The sequence below is a fragment of the Heptranchias perlo genome, chromosome 41, assembly GCF_035084215.1.
Source record: "Heptranchias perlo isolate sHepPer1 chromosome 41, sHepPer1.hap1, whole genome shotgun sequence".
In the NCBI taxonomy this organism is placed as follows: domain Eukaryota; kingdom Metazoa; phylum Chordata; class Chondrichthyes; order Hexanchiformes; family Hexanchidae; genus Heptranchias; species Heptranchias perlo.
Window position 1 is genome coordinate 2,917,735 of NC_090365.1, and position 19,333 is coordinate 2,937,067.

The 19,333-nt window shown below is 46.9% G+C and overlaps 2 protein-coding genes across 3 annotated transcripts in view; both read left to right on the forward strand.

The window, feature by feature from the left end:
* Window positions 1-5,444, forward strand: part of ppp5c (protein phosphatase 5, catalytic subunit) — a 30,269-nt gene extending 24,825 nt beyond the window's left edge. Inside the window, exons 12-13 of the mRNA XM_067974889.1 lie at window positions 807-888; window positions 1,330-5,444. Coding sequence (XP_067830990.1) covers window positions 807-888; window positions 1,330-1,392 — 145 coding nt within the window. The 3' untranslated portion in view covers window positions 1,393-5,444. The remainder of the gene's footprint in view (window positions 1-806; window positions 889-1,329) is intronic.
* A 2,245-nt stretch (window positions 5,445-7,689) lies between these two features.
* The window catches only part of ppp1r13l (protein phosphatase 1, regulatory subunit 13 like), a 40,687-nt gene continuing 29,043 nt past the window's right edge, over window positions 7,690-19,333 (forward strand). Inside the window, exon 1 of one of the 2 annotated variants that reach the window (XM_067974892.1) lies at window positions 7,690-7,918. The gene's annotated coding sequence lies outside the window, so the exon portion shown is untranslated. Of the gene's footprint in view, window positions 7,919-12,547; window positions 12,638-19,333 lie in introns of those variants that run through there. The other variant, XM_067974891.1, reaches the window with a different exon arrangement.

Sequence of the window (19,333 nt, forward strand, 5' to 3'; positions counted from 1 at the left end):
ATTTTTCCCTTTAACAGGTGAATGGTCCCTGCCGTGGCCACTCTCTGTGGCAAAGCATTCCATGCTCCAACTTTAGCTACATCATTAAATAAATTTAAAACAGAAATAGACAGTTTCCTAGAAGTAAAGGGAATTAGGGGTTACGGGGAGCGGGCAGGAAATTGGACATGAATTTAAATTTGAGGTTAGGATCAGATCAGCCATGATCTTATTGAATGGCGGAGCAGGCTCGAGGGGCCGATTGGCCCACTCCTGCTCCTATTTCTTATGTTCCAACAACCCCCTGAGTAAGGAAATCTCTTCCATACCTCTCCTCACTCGCTCTGTGACAATTTTAAATTAATGCCCCCCCTCGTCACTAATTCCCCAGGCAGAGAAATTAGTCTCCAAAGCACTTCACCCGAGTGGCCTAGATAGCAGTTGGTGACAGGAGATCCAACGATAACAGCTGCACTTGAGCTTCTGAGCGTCCTAACATCCAAACAATGGCCTGCTTTCCAGTAGGAGGCCATCGCTGAATATTGACCGGGAGCAAGAATCTTGTCTGATTTCCCTCCCTATCCTAGGGGTGCCCTTGGCTGAGATCAACAGACTCAGCACAGATCACGGGTACATACGGAATTGAGGGACAGGAAAAGTCCAGCTGGTCCATCAAGCCTGCCCCGCACGCTCGTGAGGACTGGAGCATCAGGACTAGATGCTCCCTTAGTATCGCAGCACTGGACGCCCGCTGTCTCCGGTCCTCGTTCATAGTAATTGCCTGTATCTGAAGCCGTCTCTCTTAATGAACGCTCTTTCTGTTGCAGTGATCAGATGGGAAACCAAGGGGCATACATTCATCTCAAGGGTTCCGACCTAAAACCCGTCTTTCATCAGTTTAAAACTGTGGTGAGTTAAGTTTGGAAATAGTGACTAAAATGAGCTTGGAGGTGGTGAGAAGGAGCTGGGTTCGTATCCTGTGAGGTGGGGAAAAGGAGACGTGTTTCACAGCGGAGCAGGAGTGGGAAATCAGTTTGTAATGTGGGGAAAGAGGAAGGGGGGTGGGGGGTACAGGGATTGAGGTTGGGTGACCTGCCACAGGGTTTTCATGGGAGGAAACTAGGTGGCGGGCCAGAGACACAGTAAAGGACCGCGGGCAAGAGAGGAGACATGTGGTACATTGAGATGCAGTGATTAAGCGACACCGAGTTTGGGTTTTAAAAGCCTAAACGAGGGTGGGAATACTGAAGGAGATGAGAAGTTGCACAATTTCGACTCCTGGAGGTTGGTAGTGCGGGGGTGCGTGTTGGGAAGGTTTTACCAAGTAACGCACGTGTTTTTCTCTTCCAGCCTCACCCGAACGTTAAACCGATGGCGTACGCTAACTCGCTACTGCAGATGGGGATGATGTAGCATCCGAGCGTCTGGTTTGGACAACAACCCCTCCCACGGGGGTGTCAGGGTTTAATTTAATCTTCCTCACTAGCTCTGCCATCTCTGAACCAAGTCTCCCGCCTTCCCAATACCACGGCCCTCGCTGACTTGTGTTCCGTGAATTGCAGGGTCCCCCTCGTGCGTAGAGTATAAATCACACTCGCATCCCGGTTAAACGGGTGACTCGTGTGCTGTCTCTGGCACATGATGCCTACACGTACATGCGTGCACTGCAAGCATGGTTTCAGATCAAATTCTTAATATCTACACCGGTTAGACTGTGCAGAATAAATTAATTTAATTTCCTTACCTGCTGCGGTTTCTCTCTCTCTCTTTCTCTTCATCTCCCCCTCGCCCGCTCCCCCACCACGATGTCCAGCCCAGTAATTGTTTTCAGCCCTTACCACCTTCACGCATGGAGGAGGGCAGGCGATGAAAGAATGTAAAGTCGGTCCTATTCCACTAATTGGTTGATTGAGCAGGGTAGCAATGGTGTTCTCTTTTTCCTGATTCTGCTCTTCCATTCCCTCTTCCCCCCCCCCCCCCCCCCCCCCCAAAAACTGGACCCCCTAACGTTCCATAAACAAATGACAAGGTCCGAAAATATAATAGAACACTTAGTTAATTGAGATGCACAGTGGTTTTACACGGGGAAAGAAACTTGGTAGCACGAGTGTTGGAATAGGTTGCAACTCCTCCGTGTACCCTCCCTGCCCTGGGTTGTTCAAACTGTCATCAGTGAGCCTCGGCAGTCCAACCCTTGGCTCCCACGCAGTTTGGTTTCTATCTGCGTTTATATTTCTTACTCACTGCCCTGTTTCGATTACATGGGCGCGGGGGTTTCGACTGGGCTGTTCTTGACGCTGCTGCCCGATTGGCGGATCAATCCTAAATCAGAACCTGTTGCTGTTCGCAATGTGAGATATATGCAAATTAATGGGAGCAACAATTTTTGGCTCCGGAGCTACACACCTGTAAACAGCTGACAAACAGCATGTCAGTTCTAGTTAAATCTATTTGTGGCATGAGAAACCTGCAGTTTGAGAAGGCGAAGAGCTGCATTAATGAACAATGAAAGCAGCGCGTTTTATCCAGTGGCAAAATGCTGATTTTTTTTTGGGGTAGGAGTAGGGGGAAGGAAGAGGATTGGGGATAGAACCATTGCATTACTGCACCCTTGTCAGTGCAGATTAAGAGTTGTGCAGCTGAGGTTGCGTTGTTTATCAGACGACACTCGTGAGAGAGACCATCTAAGAAAGAAAGAGAACTTGCATTTATATAGCGCCTTTCACAACCTCAGGACGTCCCAAAGTGCTTTACAGCCAATTAATTATTTTTGAAGTGTAGTCAGTTGTAGTGTAGGAAACATGGCAGCCAATTTGTGCACAATCAGCTACTACAGTACAGAGCAGGAGTCAAACATCGAGCCATCCTGCTCTCTTAACAGTCCAGTGCCACGCTGGACAGCGCATTTACGCATCACCATTAGGAGACTTGGGCCCAGACCAAATGGGAAATGCTGCTTTAATATAAAGTTCCAGTATCATTAATTCTGTGCATTGATAGGGAATTAATGTTTTGAGTTAGCAGATCACAAGATCCCTACGGATGAATGGGGAGGGTCATTTGGCCCATCCAGGCTCATCCACAGTTTCCCCCCATCCCAGCATCCAGCTGTTTCTCCAACAGTTCCATAGCTATTGCCTCTGCTACCCTACCTTACCCTACTCCATTCCATGTGTTGGTCACTGTGCGTGAAGAACTTACTGATGTCCATTCCAAATTTGCCTTCTGTTAATTTGACCGTGCCCCCTTGCCCTATTTACACAGTTTAGTTTGACGTTGTGTTCAATTTATCGTTTCTATCCCATCACCTCTCTTCAAGGGTGAACAGTCGAGGTTTCTCCAGAGGGCGAAGTCTCTGAATTTTGATGGGGGTGGGGGGTGGCTCCATTATTTATTGTCTTGGGATGCGATTCTATCCTCCCTCTTCTCTTTCTCCACCCCCCCCCCCCGGCCCAATCTTCTCCACTGCAGAAAACAGCTGGTCTCTCACTCCTTTCGAGGTTGTCAAAACCCAACTTGCCCTTCTGGTGTCTCCTGGCTGTTCTCCACACTGATTCCTACTGCAGTTCCTGTAATTAAAATGTGCGAATGGTCCTTTCAGCAGAGGCCACCCTTGCACAATGGGGTTCCTTTTTAATCTTCAGCAGAACGCCCTGAGTGAAAGTTTAGAGTTGGCATTTCTAGTTCCTGATATATTTAATTAAGAAGTACATCATAACTGGTGACTAAAGTAAGTTTACCAAAGGATGTTTGGTAACAGACAGGCTAGCGTTTTATTCCAGCTTTTCTTATGGATATTCAATTCCTGTAATAGCCAGCTTTCCGGTTGAGATGTTAAACCTGTTCAGATGAACATACAAGGTCCCATGGCACTGTCTGAAGAGCTGGGAATTTTCCCCGGTGTCCTGGCCAATATTCACCCCTCAACCAACACCACTTTTTAAAAAAAACATTATCTGGTCATTCATCTCATTGTTGTTTTGGGACCTTGCTGTGCGCAAATTGGCTTGTCACCTAAAGCTTCAAAGTAATTCATTGCCCGAGAAGCACTTTGGGACGTCCCGCGGATGTGAAAGGCGCTATATAAATGCAAGTTTTCTTAATGTGTACACGTGAAGGTCCCTGCAGCTTCACATTCACTAGAACGGACACTGCCAACAGAAGAAATTTTAAAGAGCCTTATGCAGTTGAATAGCCTACTGGACATTCGCTGCCTGGCTCGCACTTCAGCACAATCCCATTAGCCCCTGCTGCCGGTACGTACACTGTGAATGCCCACGGGAAGGATGGGGAGAAAGTTAGAGGGGCGCGAAGGGAGGAGTTTTGTTTAGATTTCAAATCATACATTGGTTGGTGCTGGCTGTTTGTTCCTGCGCAGCCAAGTTAGTTCAGCCTTGGTGAATAGAAGTCTCCCACCCGAGATCAGTAACTGAGGGATGTGTTTCCTACTTTACGATTACTCTGCCATCTGTAACTGGCAAAGAAAATGCTTTTCAGAACTTTTTAACGGTTTCGAAAATTTATTAAAACTAAAAGTGACGGAAGTAAATGGGGTAAGGAAGGTTTGGGCAATCTCATCCCAGCATCTAAGGCACTGGGAGCACATTCAGTCTATAAACTAGCAGGAGGTGCACTGGGGAAAACCCTGATCTTGGAATGTACGCCTATTTCAGGGGGAGGATCGTGGATATTCATCAACTGAGTTTAAATTTCTTCACTTAACATCCAATATTTGTAATTTCTTACCCCCTCCCTCCCCAAGTTATTTTTACCAAAATGCTCCTAGTTCTTCCCACCGTTAATATTCCTTGTGAATCTTCCAGGGTAAATTCCCATGATCCGTACGCCCATGTTGTATTGACTTCTATACAAGAGGAGAGAATGAGAGGCCTGCTCCAATGGGGAATGTGACAATCGTTCAGAGCCTCTAGGAAGTCCTACAAGGTAACAATTCCATGACCGTTTTCCCCCCTGGAATTTTCCGCACCTCTGGGAAGCACTTTGGCCGTTACAAGCCTGCAACGGTGGCTTTTCCTGCCGAGGGAGTAAAGGCTGACGCAGTGTGAGATAGATTTCTTTGTTTCTCTCCCCTCCTCGATAGCTTGGTATTTCGTGACCTTGACACTCCCTAGTTCCAAGACCATGTCTGATCTACGGGCAAGAGCCCCATAGGCATCGTGTGTCTTGTAGACTTCAAGCCTGCTCGCAGTTTGATGTTGAGTTTGAAACAAAAGGGGGGGCGGGGGGAGACTTGACGACCTGGTGCTCAGTTTAGGCACAAGAGTTTTATAATTGTACGTGTTTGCCATCATAATGTCACTGTCAAATAAAAATTTATTCAAATGTTAGAATTCTGAATTATATTTAATGACTGTGCATTGTGGTGTTTGAAGGCTTGCAAATTCTTAAGACTGTATTTGCCAAGAGGCAGCAATATGTTGAATAAACAAACAGATTGCAAGGAACTTGTGTTGGCCGAGACCTTGTGGAATGTATCGCGTGGACAGGTTCGGTGGGTCAGGACACTGCGCCTTCATCTCGGGGGGCCTTAGGTCCAAATGCAACACTAGAGGATGAAGATACCCTTCTCTCTGGAGTTAGCCGAAGGGAAATGTAACCTAAAGGTTGTGTGTGGGGGAAATTGTGCTCAGTGTCAGAGCAGCTGATTGATGACTGAACAGCGCGAAGCGAGAGCTGATTGTAGCACGCTGCAGTTGGGTATACAACTGGTCCAACTTTAATCCCAATCATTTAACAAGTTTGTCGATGATTTTTAAACTGGTTCCCAGAAAATCTTTGGCCTCTATTGTTAATAAGCTCGTAACATCACTTAGTGTCAACGTATTGGCAACACCCTAAAATCTCAACAGTTCTTTCAAACATCTTCCACTGGACATAGTTATTCTAGGCAACGTGATGCAGAGCCCATTCTCGAAATAATTGTACAGTCTACTGTCTGCTCCTAACACAGCAAAAACCTGCTCACTGAAGGATTGAATCCAATTGAAAATCAGACGCCTCATTAAATCGGCTGCTATGTAAATCCCACTTGAAGGGGAGTCCAAAACTAGGGCTCAGAAATATAAAATAGTAACTAATAAATCCAATAAGGAATTCAGGAGAAACTTCTTTACCCAGAGAGTGGTTGGAATGTGGAACTTGCTACCACATGGAGTAGTTGAGGTGAATAGTGTAGATGCATTTAAGGGGAAGCTAAATAAATACATGAGGGAGAAAGGAATAGAAGGATATGCTGATAGGATGAGATGAAGTTGGGAGGGAGGAGGCTCGTGTGGAGCATAAACACCGGCATAGACCAGTTGGGCAGAATGGCCTGTTTCTGTGCTGTAAATTCTGTGTATAAATGTTAAAATCCTGGCGACATCGTCATACATGTCACGTAGGTTAACTATAATCACATGGTACCAGGGACGAGGGACATCAGTCACATGGTGAGACTAGAGAAACTGGGATTGTTCGCCATAGAGCAGAGGTACTTAAGGAGGGATTTAATAGGTGTTCAAAATCATGAAGGGTTTTGATGGAGTAAATAAGGAACTTTCCACTAGCAGGAGGGTCGGTAACCAGAGGACACAGATTTAAGGAAATTGGCAAAAGAACCAGAGGGGAGATGAGAATTTCACAGTGAGTTGCTATGATCTGGAATGCGCTGCCTGAAAGGGAGGTGAACAAAAGGGATTTGGATATAAACTTGAAAGGGAAAAATTTGCAGGGCTATCGAGGAAAGAATGGGGGAGTAGGACTAACTGGATAACTCTTTCAAAGAGCCGGCACAGGCACGATGGGCCAAATGGTCTCCTGTGCTGTATGATTCCGTGCTCTCAGGCCATACATAATAAGGCACCTGCCTTATTCAGTGTGTTGCTGAGCTGTACAAACCAGGTGGGCCCCAGGTTCGATCCATGGTCTGTGTTGGGACGTTTAAGGCACTGTATAAATGCAAGTTGTGTTGAGTTATCTCAGTCGAGGGCATCAGTAGGGGTGCTGTAATTGTTCTCGATGCCCCTGAGCTATGTGGGGGGGTAGGGTACCAGCTTAGGCTTCCTGCTATCCAGTAACCCTTATGAGAAAGTTCATGAGTCAAAGGATGACAAATTCAAGCTTGGTTGGTGCATAACCCCATGGTCGGATAGCCCACTGGCTCAGTGCCTAGACTCGTACTTTAAGCAGAGTCCATTTAATAAAATGCAAATGTAACCCATAGCCCAACCAGAGTCCAGGAGACGTGGGAAAACTGGTGAGGGGAGGCCGCTAAATTTGGTCAGGAGGATTTAGCCGTGGCTAAGTGGGTAACCCTCTCGTTTCTGAGTTCAGGACCCACGCCAGAGACTTGAGCACAAAATATAGGCTGATACTCCAGTGCAGTACTGAGTACTTGTTTTTTAGCTGTTGGAATGAAGAGCAGCTAAAAACAGTTTCACCTACAAACGTATTTTGTTTTAAATAAACAGAGGTTTAGGTTGCATTTATATTATAATTGGTGTCACTTCATACCAATGTTAAAGTTTCAGTGCGAATCGGGGCATGGACCAGCCTGACTCCGGAGCCAAGCAGAGACTCGTTCTGCTCCGGAATCAGATTTACAACTACAACTTTTACATAGAATTTATAGCGCAGACATGAGCCACTGGGACCAACTGATCTGTGCCAGTGTTTATGCTCCACATGTGCAGTCTGCAGCAGTACTATTGTGTGAATGCATTGCAGTACTGCATTCCATCCATCAGGACAGGCTTGTGGCTCTTTTTGAACAGGACAGTGATTATCTTTGTGGATTTGATCGATGTTGACACTTTATAACCATTTTAAATTTTCTCTTCTGACGGTACTGATTCTTGTTGGGATACCGTACTGCTGGCTCCCTCTTACCCCGCCCAACTGGCCATTCTTCGTGTGAGAGCAGAAGCGGTGACTGTTGGTGAGTTATTCAACCTTGTAAGGCATCACACCCGCACCCTATCTTGTCCTAATTTGACATCTCACGCAAACTTTCCGCTGGACAGTGATCAAAAATGGCGAACCCTGACTGAATTCCCCCTTCTCCAGTTATTATGGGGTCTCCCTTTCCCCGGAAATGTTAACTTGCCTCCTCTTTCAGACGCTAACTTGTTGCCGTGTATTTTTCCATATTTTTTTTTGATTTCATTTCAGATTTTCTGCATTGGCAGGTTTGGGAGGGGGGGCTGGAGTTTGGTATCTGATCTGGAATCTGAGTTGTGCTTCAGCCTTGGCCCGAGTATCGGGAGCCAGCAGCTAAAGTAGGGGGAGTGACTGCACCCATCTCTCGGTCTGCCAGCTGTGGTTTTGTCATGACAGGAATGTGCCTGTTTGATCCACACAAATCTGTTACTCTTAACTCATTCTTCCCTGTGGCCCTGAAACTGCAGAACGCAATCTCCCCTCGATCTTCCCTTCCTCCTACAATCAATAAACTTTTAAATGCCCAACTATCCACACATCACACACAATTGCTCTATGACCGTGTGATGGGTCTAAAAGATTAGTTAAAAATTAACGTGTGCTACGTAGTGTTGACGTGTAGTTCTTGCCCAAGAGTTGTGGAGTGTTTGGCTGTGGCACAGTGGGTAGCGCCCTCGCCTCTGAATCGGAAGGTTGTGGGTTTAAGTCCCACTCTGGAGACTCTGAACAGTGCAGTAGTAAGGGAGGTGCTGCTGTCTTTCAGATGAGATGTTAAACCGAGGCCCCGTCTGCCCCCTCGGGTTGATGTAAAAGATCCCGCGGCCACTATTTCGAAGAAGAGCAGGGGAGACCTCCCCGGTGTCCTGGCCAGTATTTATCCCACTAAAGCATATTATCTGGTCATTATCTCATTGCTGTTTGCGGGATCTTGCTGTGCGCAAATTGGCTGCCACGTTTCCTACATTACAACAGTGACTACACTTCCAAAAAGTACTCAATTGGCTGTAAAGCGCTTTGGGATGTCATGAGGTTGTGAAAGGAGCTAATAAATACAAGTTCTTTCTTTCTTTGTTCTGATAATGAAAGGTCTTCCTGTACATTTTCCCTCAATTTTTTTTTCCCCCCAGATTGAGGTCGTTCACTCTGTGTGCATCTCGACATCCTCCTGAGCCCCAACTACGACTTTATTTCCATGGCATTCTCTAGGCTGACATTGCAGTGTAGTACTGAGGAATGATGCATTGTCAGAGGTGCCCCGTTCAGGTGGATATAAAAGATCCCATGGCACTATTCATAGAGCAGGGAGCTCTCCTGATGTTCTGGCCAATATTTCCCCCTCCACTAATGCCACCAAAAGCAGATTAGCTGGTCACAACTCTAAAAAGGGTGGAGGAACAGAGAGATCTGGGGGTATATGTGCACAAATCATTGAAGGTGGCAGGGCAGATTGAGAAAGCGGTTTAAAAAAAGCACATGGGATCCTGGGCTTTATAAATAGAGGCATAGAGTACAAAAGTATGGAAGTCATGATGAACCTTTATAAAACACTGGTTCGGCCACAACTGGAGTATTGTGTCCAGTTCTGGGCAACGCACTTCAGGAAAGATGTGAAGGCCTTAAACTGGGTGCAGAAGAGATTTACTAGAATGATTCCAGGGATGAGGGACTTTAGTTACGTGGATAGACTGGAGAAGCTGGGGTTGTTCTCTTTGGAACAGAGACGGTTGCAAGGCGATTTGATAGAGGTGTTCAAAATCATTAAGGGTCTAGACAGAGTAGATAGAGAGAAACTGTTCCCATTGGCGGAAGGGTCAAGAACCAGAGGACATAGATTTAAGGTGATTGGCAAAAGACCCAAAGGTGACATGAGGAAAAACTTTTTTACACAGCAAGTGGTTAGGATCTGGAATGCACTGCCCGAGGGAGTGATGGAGACAGATTCAATCATCTTCAAAAGGGAACTGGATAAGTACGTGAAAGGAAAAAAGTTGCAGGGCTACGGGGATAGGGCGGGGGAATGGGATTAGCTGGATTGCTCTTGCATAGAGCCGGCGCGGACTCGACGGGCCAAATGGCCTCCTTCCATGCTGTAACCTTTATGATTCTATGATTTCTTCTTGTTTGTTAGACTTGGTTCTGCATCAATCGATTGCTGCCTTTACCTAAAAGACACAAGTAACTACGCCTCATAAATAATTCTATAGGCTGTGAAGCCCTTTGGATAGGATTTATTCATTCATTCCTATCATCTTTAGTTCCTGAAGAAGCCTGTCTGAATTTTGACCGGGGAGGGGTGGGGAAGCTCACTTGGGATTCTGTTTAATGAGATTTCTGCTCTCCTGGTTGGACCAGGGGTGGATCGGAATATCCAAAGTAAATGGAGGTAGACTATGAAACCCGTACTTGCTAGCGCACTTGAGATGAGCACAAACCAGGAGTTGAACCTTGAACCTTTGGCTCTGGTCTTGGCTCCTTTCTCACCCCCCCCCCCCCCCCCATTCTTAACACTTGGCTATTTTATCCAATGGTAAATGCTTCTGGGATGTTTGTAAACAATTTTACAACACCAAGTTATAGTCCAGCAATTTTATTTTAAATTCACAAGCTTTCGGAGGCTTCCTCCTTCGTCATTTTCACATCGTTCACCTGACGAAGGAGGAAGCCTCCGAAAGCTTGTGGAATTTAAAATAAAATTGCTGGACTATAACTTGGTGTTGTAAAATTGTTTACAATTGTCAACCCCAGTCCATCACCGGCATCTGGGATGTTCCCTGCGCATGCTTCTTGGCTAGTTTGGTGATGTCATTGGCATGTATTGCAGTGCTCTCTGGGAGTTGTAGTTCAATCAGCAATGGGAAGCTACATAGCCTGTAATTGCAGGAGGAAGGAAAGACTGAGGGAGGTAAGGAATTCCACAGTTTTCGGACCCTGAAAAGGATGACAGAGTGGGAGACAGCGCGACGAGTTTTAACTTCAACCACAATGGATGTAGGGAGGGGAAAACATTGATCGCAATTTTATCGATTTTTTTTTTAAAAGTAGAGAAAAAAGATTGTGACAAGGAAAAGGATCAGGTGTCAAACTCGGCTACTACCAAATTAAGGCATAAACCCCAGTCAGGAAAGTACCGTTTATCAGACAGGAGAAACACTATCAGGATTTATGTGGCTGTCAAGGACTAGACTGATGATAACCTTTTCAGAATGGCCTCCATAGTCCTATCCTGATAACTCTCGTTTGAAAATGCACATTCCACATTCCAAACTGCGGGCTACAGATATTTAAAGGGGGGGTGCATTCCATTGCAGCATTGCCTAAGACTAAATGCATCATGGAGACTGGTTTTGTGGTTTTACTCTGTTTCGTGGTGTCAGTCTGCTAGATGAATTGTAGCCATTTAGTGTGTGACTCAACATGTTGTGACATTGTGAATGGGAATGGACGGATTGAATGTGGGGCACCGAAGTCTGATCTTGATGTTGGTCAAGGTGAGAACTCATGGGGTGCCAGTTAGCGCCTGATGAGAGTTCACGGGTGTTGGGTAACCAGGAGGGGTGGTGCGCAGGGCGTTCGTTTCAACCACGGTCTCGAGCGTACGTGATTTTTAGCTCGAGTACTGTGTGCGTTGCCCGTATTGGGTGCCTGCTTAAGGTTGCAAACTCTGGTGGAGCTTCCATCGCACGACCTCCAGCCTCCAACCATCCCGTCCCAACCATGCTTCCGCCATTGGTCGCCCGACACGTCAATCCTCGCAGTGCCCAGCCTTCCCACGGCCATTTGGAAAGCGAACGCTCTTCATTACCAGTTTGGATGATTCTTGACTGTCAGTCAAACAGCCTTTTTCTCCTTCCTCCCTCCCCCCCCCCCCATCTCCAATACTTTTGCAACTAATAAACTAAAGTATGAAAAGAAAATGAGAAAAAAAACCCACAATTTTTATTAATGCCACTGTGATTTTTTTTTTCTCCCTGGGGTTTTGCTCCCAGCAGTGTCCAGGAGATTAATCTTTAATTCCTGGAGCCTCCAGGTCCATTCAATGCCAGGGCCGCGGGGGCTGCCGGGAGCTGGAGTCCTGGCACCGGGAAAGCACTACAAATCCCAGCATGCACCGCGGCGCCGCGCCTGCGCACTGCTGCCTCCCGACGCTCACCTGGGGGCTTCACCTGGAGACGCGAGCGGACAATGGCGGCTGCGCCCGGAGAGTGTGGAGGAAAAGTTTGAGGAGGGGAAGGAGGAGGAAAAGTTTGAGGAGGGGAGGGGAAGGAGGAAAAGTTTGAGGAGGAGGAGGAAAAGTTTGAGGAGGGGAGGGGAAGGAGGAGGAAAAGTTTGAGGAGGGGAGGAGAAGAAGGGGGAAAAGTTTGAGGAGGGGAGGAGAAGAAGGAGGAAAAGTTTGAGGAGGGGAGGAGAAGAAGGAGGAAAAGTTTGAGGAGGGGAAGGAGGAGGAAAAGTTTGAGGAGGGGAGGTGAAGGAGGAGGAAAAGTTTGAGGAGGGGAGGAGAAGAAGGAGGAAAAGTTTGAGGAGGGGAAGGAGGAGGAAAAGTTTGAGGAGGGGAGGGGAAGAAGGAGGAAAAGTTTGAGGAGGGGAGGAGAAGAAGGGGGAAAAGTTTGAGGAGGGGAGGGGAAGAAGGGGGAAAAGTTTGAGGAGGGGAGGGGAAGAAGGGGGAAAAGTTTGAGGAGGTGAAGAAGAAGGAGGAAAAGTTTCTCGCCCGGAACGGAAGGTCTGCAAAAACTTTTTTTTAAATTAAAAACTTTTCTTTTGTTGTTTTTATATATATATTGTATTCGAGTCCGGAGCCGGAGCTTCAGTTGAGCGAGTGCCCGCAAGGCACCGTCCGCTCCGGGCTGCAAGAGGGGTTCGCACCCCCTCTAGGGCTGGGGCTATAACGCCCCCCCCCCCAAAAAAAAAGCCTGCACCCCTTGGGACTTGTGGCTTTATTATCCCCCCCCCTTCTTCCTGAAGGCTTAAAAAGACCTTAGGGCACGGTTTAGTAATCGGCGGGCTGTTCGGCAATGGAAAGCATCGCGGCCTATTTTACCGTGGGGAGCATCGTCACGGTCATGCCCTCAACCGGGCGGCCTCTGGCGGAGAGGCCAATGCATAGCGATCAAGAACAGGTTACCCCGGTTGATTAGCCGCTCCCCAGCTTTGTGGGGGGGGGGGTGGTTTGAAGCCAATTGTAACCCACCCCAAAAAAACCATCTCCCCAGCTGGGATCAGTTAACCCAGCATTCTTGGGTTTTCATGCCATTTGCTTTTGTTTAGATTATTTTAATTTGAAGGCTTCTGATGTTCTGGTCCATTATGCTGTCTGATGTAGGGCGAAATATGTTTTATGCTAATACTGTGAACGTGTCTCAAGTCCGGGATTTCACACCATCAGTGCTGTGAGGTTTTTTTTTCTCTCCCCAGTTGAACAAAGCAACTATTACTTTGCAAAGTATAACATAACCACACTGTGGTATTGGTATCTCGATTGATGGTGGTAACCTTTCATGTCTATGTTGCAGTCCTCAACCTACAATGGTGAAGGTTTCCTTCACAAATCCTTAGAAGTTTAAATAGTTTCTGAAAGAGTAAGTCCTGTGTCGCAGAGAATAGTAGTAGTTGTAATTCTGCCTTGAGGATTTTTGAACTGGTGGCTGGGTGATTGTTGTGAGCTGTCTGAAATCACAGTTGTGTTGGACCAAATGTGGTGAGACTTGCCCAGTTTCCAGCCCAGAGCCTGTAATATAACCTCAGTGTTTGAGCTGAGTTTTGAAAGAAGTGAATTGCCCACTTGTGACAAATGATTCCAATACAGGGATCACTGCTGGGACCACTGTTCACAATTTACATTAACGATTTGGGAATCAAGTACAATTTCAAAATTTGCAGAAGACACCAAATTGTGGGGGTGTAGTTAACACAAAGGAAGAATGCGAAAAAATGCAAGAAGACATTAATAAACTTGCAGAACGGGTGTGCAATTGGCAAATGAATTTCAATATAGATAAGTGTGAGGTGGTGCATTTTGGTAGGAAGAATAAGGAGGCCACACACTGCTTGGATAATAAGAGTCTGAACGGGATAAAGGAACCAAGGGATCGAGGGGTACGTATTCACACCACTAAAAGTAGTGACGCAGGTTCGTTAATACGGCCAAAAAAAGACAAATCAAGCACTAGAGTTCATTTCTAGAGGGATAGAATTGAAAAGCAGAGAAGTTACGTTAAACTTGTATAGAACCTTGGTTAGACCACACTTGGAGCACTGTGCACAGTTCTGGTCTCCATATTATAGAGGCATTGTAAGAGGGTGCAAAAAAGATTCACAAGGATGATACCAGGACACTGAGGTTATACCCATCAGGAATGATTGAACAGGCTGGGGCTCTTTTCTCTAGAAAAGAGAAGGCTGAGGGGTGACCTGATAGAGGTCTTTAAAATTCTGAAAGGGTTTGATAGGGTAGACGTAGAGAAAATGTTTCCACTTTGGGGGAGACCAAAACTAGAGGTCATCAATATAAAACAGTCACTAATAAATCCAATAGGGAATTCAGGAGAAACTTCTTTACTCAGAGAGTGGTGAGAATGTGGAACTCACTCCCACAAGGAGTGGTTGAGGTGAATAGTGTAGATGCATTTAAGGAGAAGCTGGATAAACATGAGGGAGAAAGGAATAGAAGGAAATGCTGATAGGGTGAGATGAAGTAGGGAGGGAGCAGGCTCGTGTGGAGCATAAACACCGGGATAGACCAGTTGGGCCGAATGTACAGCTATGTAATGGACTCGGGAATTCCAACCTGCACCTTCTACCTCTCTCTACCTTTAAAAAACTTTCTCAAGACCCGACTTTCCCACCAAAGTTTCAGGAATCTCTCCCTCCGTGGCTCAGCATGCATTCCCAGTCCCATCTCTCTATCTGTGAAGCTCCTTGGGGTGGGTTTTTTTTTAAATTTTAAAGGTGCTCTATCCAAGCAAGTTTTTTGCTGTAAGAAGGCAAGTTAGATAAGCCCAGACAGACTTGAGTGAGTTCGACCAAAACTTCCCTCGCCCTGCAAAGTTTTTTGGGCGCTCAAACCAGGAATGGCCACTTAGGACAGGTATTGGAGGCCAGGCTGGTGCACGTGGAGTCACAGGAGCAGGAGGAGGCCATTCAGCCCCTTGATCCTGTTCTGCCATTCATTTAGATCATGGCTGATCTGTACCTCAACTCCATTTACCCGCCATTGTTCCACATCCCCTGACGCCCTTACCTAACAGAAATCTGTCGATTTCAATCTTGAAAATTACAATTGACCCTCCGCAGCATCCACAGCCTTTTGGGGGAGAGAATTCCACATTTCCACTGGCCTTAGTGTGGAAAAGGTGCTTCCTGATTTCACTCCTGAATGGCCTAGCTCTAATTTTAAGATTGTGCCCCCCTTGTTCTAAGAATTTAAGAAATAGGAGCAGGAGTCGGCCATACGGCCCCTCGAGCCTGCTCCGCCATTCAATCAGATCATGGCTGATCTTCGACCTCAACTCCACTTTCCTGCCCGATACCCATATCCCTTGAGTCCAAAAATCTATTGATCTCAGTCTTTAATATACTCAAGGACTGAGCATCCACAGCCCTCTGGGGTAGGGAATTCCAAAGATTCACCACCCTCCTGAGTGAAGAAATTCCTCCTCATCTCAGTCTTAAATGGCCGACCCTTTATCCTAAGACTATGCCCCCTAGTTCTACACTCTCCAGCCAGGGGAAACAGCCTCTACCCCTCAGAATCTTATGTTTCAATGAGATCACCTCTCATTCTTCTAAACTCCAGAGAATATAGGTCCATTCTACTCAATCTCTCCTCATAGGACAACCCTCTCATCCCAAGAATCAATCCAGCGAACCTTCTGGACCAGCCACGGAAAGAGAGGGTGAAGAAAAGATGACTTTTTAAAAGAAAAATGCTATATTGATTTTATATTGGAGACTGACATTCACAATTGCTGACACTCAGTCTTGCCCACTGTGCCAGTAGATAGTGACACAGGAAAGCTATGCAGGTTGGTGATTTGCATTTTAAATCAAGCAGCCACTGACAGATATGAGCACAAACCTTTGCAAACCAGGTTGCTACATGCCACAGAGTAAAACACACAGACGGATTTGCACGGCAGGGCAATGGGCCAGACATTTGCCTTTTGTGTGAATCACCCCAGTGACGACAACGCTGGCGTACGTCAGCTGGTTGGAGGTCGATGGGTCAGATTTACACGAACCGGCTCTTTTGAGTTCAGCGGCTCAGTGAAATATTTTCTGGTGCACGTCTTTCCCCCCCACCCCAAGACGAGGAAAATCTTCAGACACGTGCGGCTGTCACAGGGGATATTCATTAACCTTCTGTCAGGCCCTCAGAACCCGCCCTCTGCCTCCGTGAATCGACTGCCCGGTGTGGTACCGAGCGGTTCAGTCCAAGGAGATCCTGGTTCCGTCCTCGGCCTCCGCTACTATTGTCCACACGGGGTTTGCCGACCTCGGTTAGTATCCGTTGACCTGCGGCCCCTTGCACCAGGCGGGGCCAGACAGCATTGGCTCTGCCGCGAGGCCTTCCACGGCTGAATAGCTCAACGCCGCACGACGGCTAGGCTCGCCTGCGCAGAATGGTAGCTTGGATTCGGTTACGAGACGGTGTCGCTACATAAAGAAAAGGAGGGGCTGGCTTTTTTTTAACAAAAAAAACGCCGTACCAGGTATTTACCACTTCACTCAAGATGCATTAAGTTGAAGGACAGTCACTGTTGTTATGTGTCAGACGTTTTGCACACGCAGCAACTGAGATGAATGAGAAGTTAGTCTGTTTTTGGCGTTTGAAAGAAGAACTGGGGCCAGGACACCATGAGAACTATGTGCTCAAACAGAATGAACTCATTAGTTCACACATTCTGTAGCTCAGTCCCAACGACAACTAACTTGCACTTAATAGTGCCTTTTAACAGAGAAAAGGAAAAGAAAGAGTTGCTTTGTGTTTTAAGATTATGAAAGGGTACGATGAGGGTAGACGTAGAGAAGATGTTTCCACTTGCGGGGGGAGACCAGAACTAGGGGCCATAAATATAAGATAGTCACTAATAAATCCAATAAGGAATCCGAGAGAAACTTCTTCACCCAGAGAGTGGTGAGAATGTGGAACTCGCTCCCACAAGGAGTCGTTGAAACGAATAACACAGATGCATTTAAGGGGAAGCTGGATAAACACGTGATCTGATTGAATGGCGGATCAGGCTCGAGGGGCCATGTGGCCTGCTCCTGCTCCTACTTCTTATGTTCTTATATGAGGGAGAAAGGAATAGAAGGATATGCTGATAGGGTGAGATGAAGAGGGGAGGGAGGAGGCTCGTGTGGAGCATAAACACCGGCATAGACCAGTTGGGCCGAATGGCCTGTTTTATGCTGTACATTCTTACGTGTCTGAAGATTTTCCTCGTCTTGGGGGGGGGGGGTGGGGGGGAAGACGTGCACCAGAAAATATTTTACTGAGCCGCTGAACTCAAAGAGCCGGTTCGTGTAAATCTAACCCATGTAATTCTTCCCCCACCCTTCACTCATGTTTTCTGTCTGTGAGCCCCTCTGAATGCTGCAGGACAGTGGGGCACTGACACTGTATGAAAGGTGAATTTGAGGCCACCGTCCCAGGGCTCTAGAACAATGATGCCTTTGCTCCTGCCGGCTTGAGACGTGTCTGAAGACAATCCAAGGCCTGGATATTCAATTCTCTCCTTGGTCTCACTCCCACCCCCCCCAAACCTCCTCCAGCCTTACAGCCCTCCGAGATCTCTGCGCTCCTCCAATTCCGGCCTCTTGCACATTCACCATTTTAATCGCTCCACCATTGGCGGCCGTGCCTCCAGCTGCCTCGGCCCTAAGCTCTGGAATTCTGTCTCTAAACCTCTCCGTCTCTCTCTCCATTAAGATGCTCCTTAAAACCTACCTCTTTGACCAAGCTTTTGGTCACCTGTCCTAATATCTCTTATGTGGCTCGGTGTCAAATTTTGTTTGATAATCGCTCCTGTGAAGCGCCTCGGGATTTTTTGCTATGTTAAAGACGCTATATAAATGCAGGTTGTAGCTGGATATAAATGTGGGCATGTTTGGATCTGAAAAATTGTGCTTATAACATCAGGTTTATCCTGCCCGCTGCTTTTGAAAGTGAAGGGTGTGGCAAGAGATTGATATTGTGTGCTAAATAACTAACTTCACATTCCTGTGGGAGAGATGTGCTTTCATCCATTTTATTTCACCTCCTTTTGTCATCTGTGCGGTTTGCTTTTTTAAAAAATGATTGCATTGTAAGTCGCAAGGGAGGGTTTTTCTACTGAGATAAATTTTAGCTGTCAGCCATGACTCATTGAGTGGCACTCTTGCCCCTGAGTCAGAGGTTATGCATTCAAGCCCCATTCCAGAAACTTGAGAACTTAATCCGGGCTGACGGTCCCGGTGAGTACTGAGGGAGTGCTACACGGTCGGAGGTGCCGTCTTTCGGAAGAGACGATAAACCCTCTCTGGTGGATCCCCTGGCACTATTTCGAAGAAGAGCAGGGGAGTTAGAATCGTAGAATCTCGCGGCACAGAAAGAGGCCCTTTGGCCCGTCGCGCCTGTGCTGGCTCTTTTGAAGGAGCTATGGCCAATTTAGTCCCACACCCCAGCCTTTTCCCTATAACCCTGCAAATTAGTCCTCTTCAAGTTCTCCCGGTGTCCCCTCCAATATTTATCCCTCAACCAACATCATTAAGACAGGCGATCTGGTCGTTAGCTCGTCGCTGTGGGATCTTGCCGTGCACAAATTGGCTGCTGCGGTTCCTACATTACAACAGCGACTACACTTCAAAAGTACTTCATTGGCCCTAATGCGCTTTGGGGCGTCCTGAGGCAGTGAAAGGCGCTATATAAATGCAAGTTCGTTCTTTTTACCCAGCAGCAGAACTCTTAGATTCTGCCCTAAATTTTGTCTGGAGTTTGAGCCAAGTGACACGAGGGCACTGGTTTTCAAACTTTGACACACTGCTGAGGGCCCTGTGTAAATACTGACGCGCTGCCTGAATATCGAACTAGTAAGTCAACACATAACAGAATCCCTCAGACGCTGCTGCGCCCCCCTGTCACCCCATGGGAGGGGATGTGCACTTTTATCTCTACACAATGCGCTGAGCCACAGGGAAATTAACTAAAGAGAATAATAGCGAGACCAAGGGGCCGTGGAATAGAATTCGAGGGAATGTGGCCAGAAGACCAGCCTGTGAAAATGGAGTAAAGGGAATGAGGATCATGGATGGTGTGGGCTGGAGCTTCCCTGATGAGGCAGAGTTTTAATCTTGTGTAAACCTGTTGTTTTTCCCCTCAAATAAACTTCATACACTTAGCCAAATCATTCCACCATTGCCAGAAAGAATCGGATGTGTA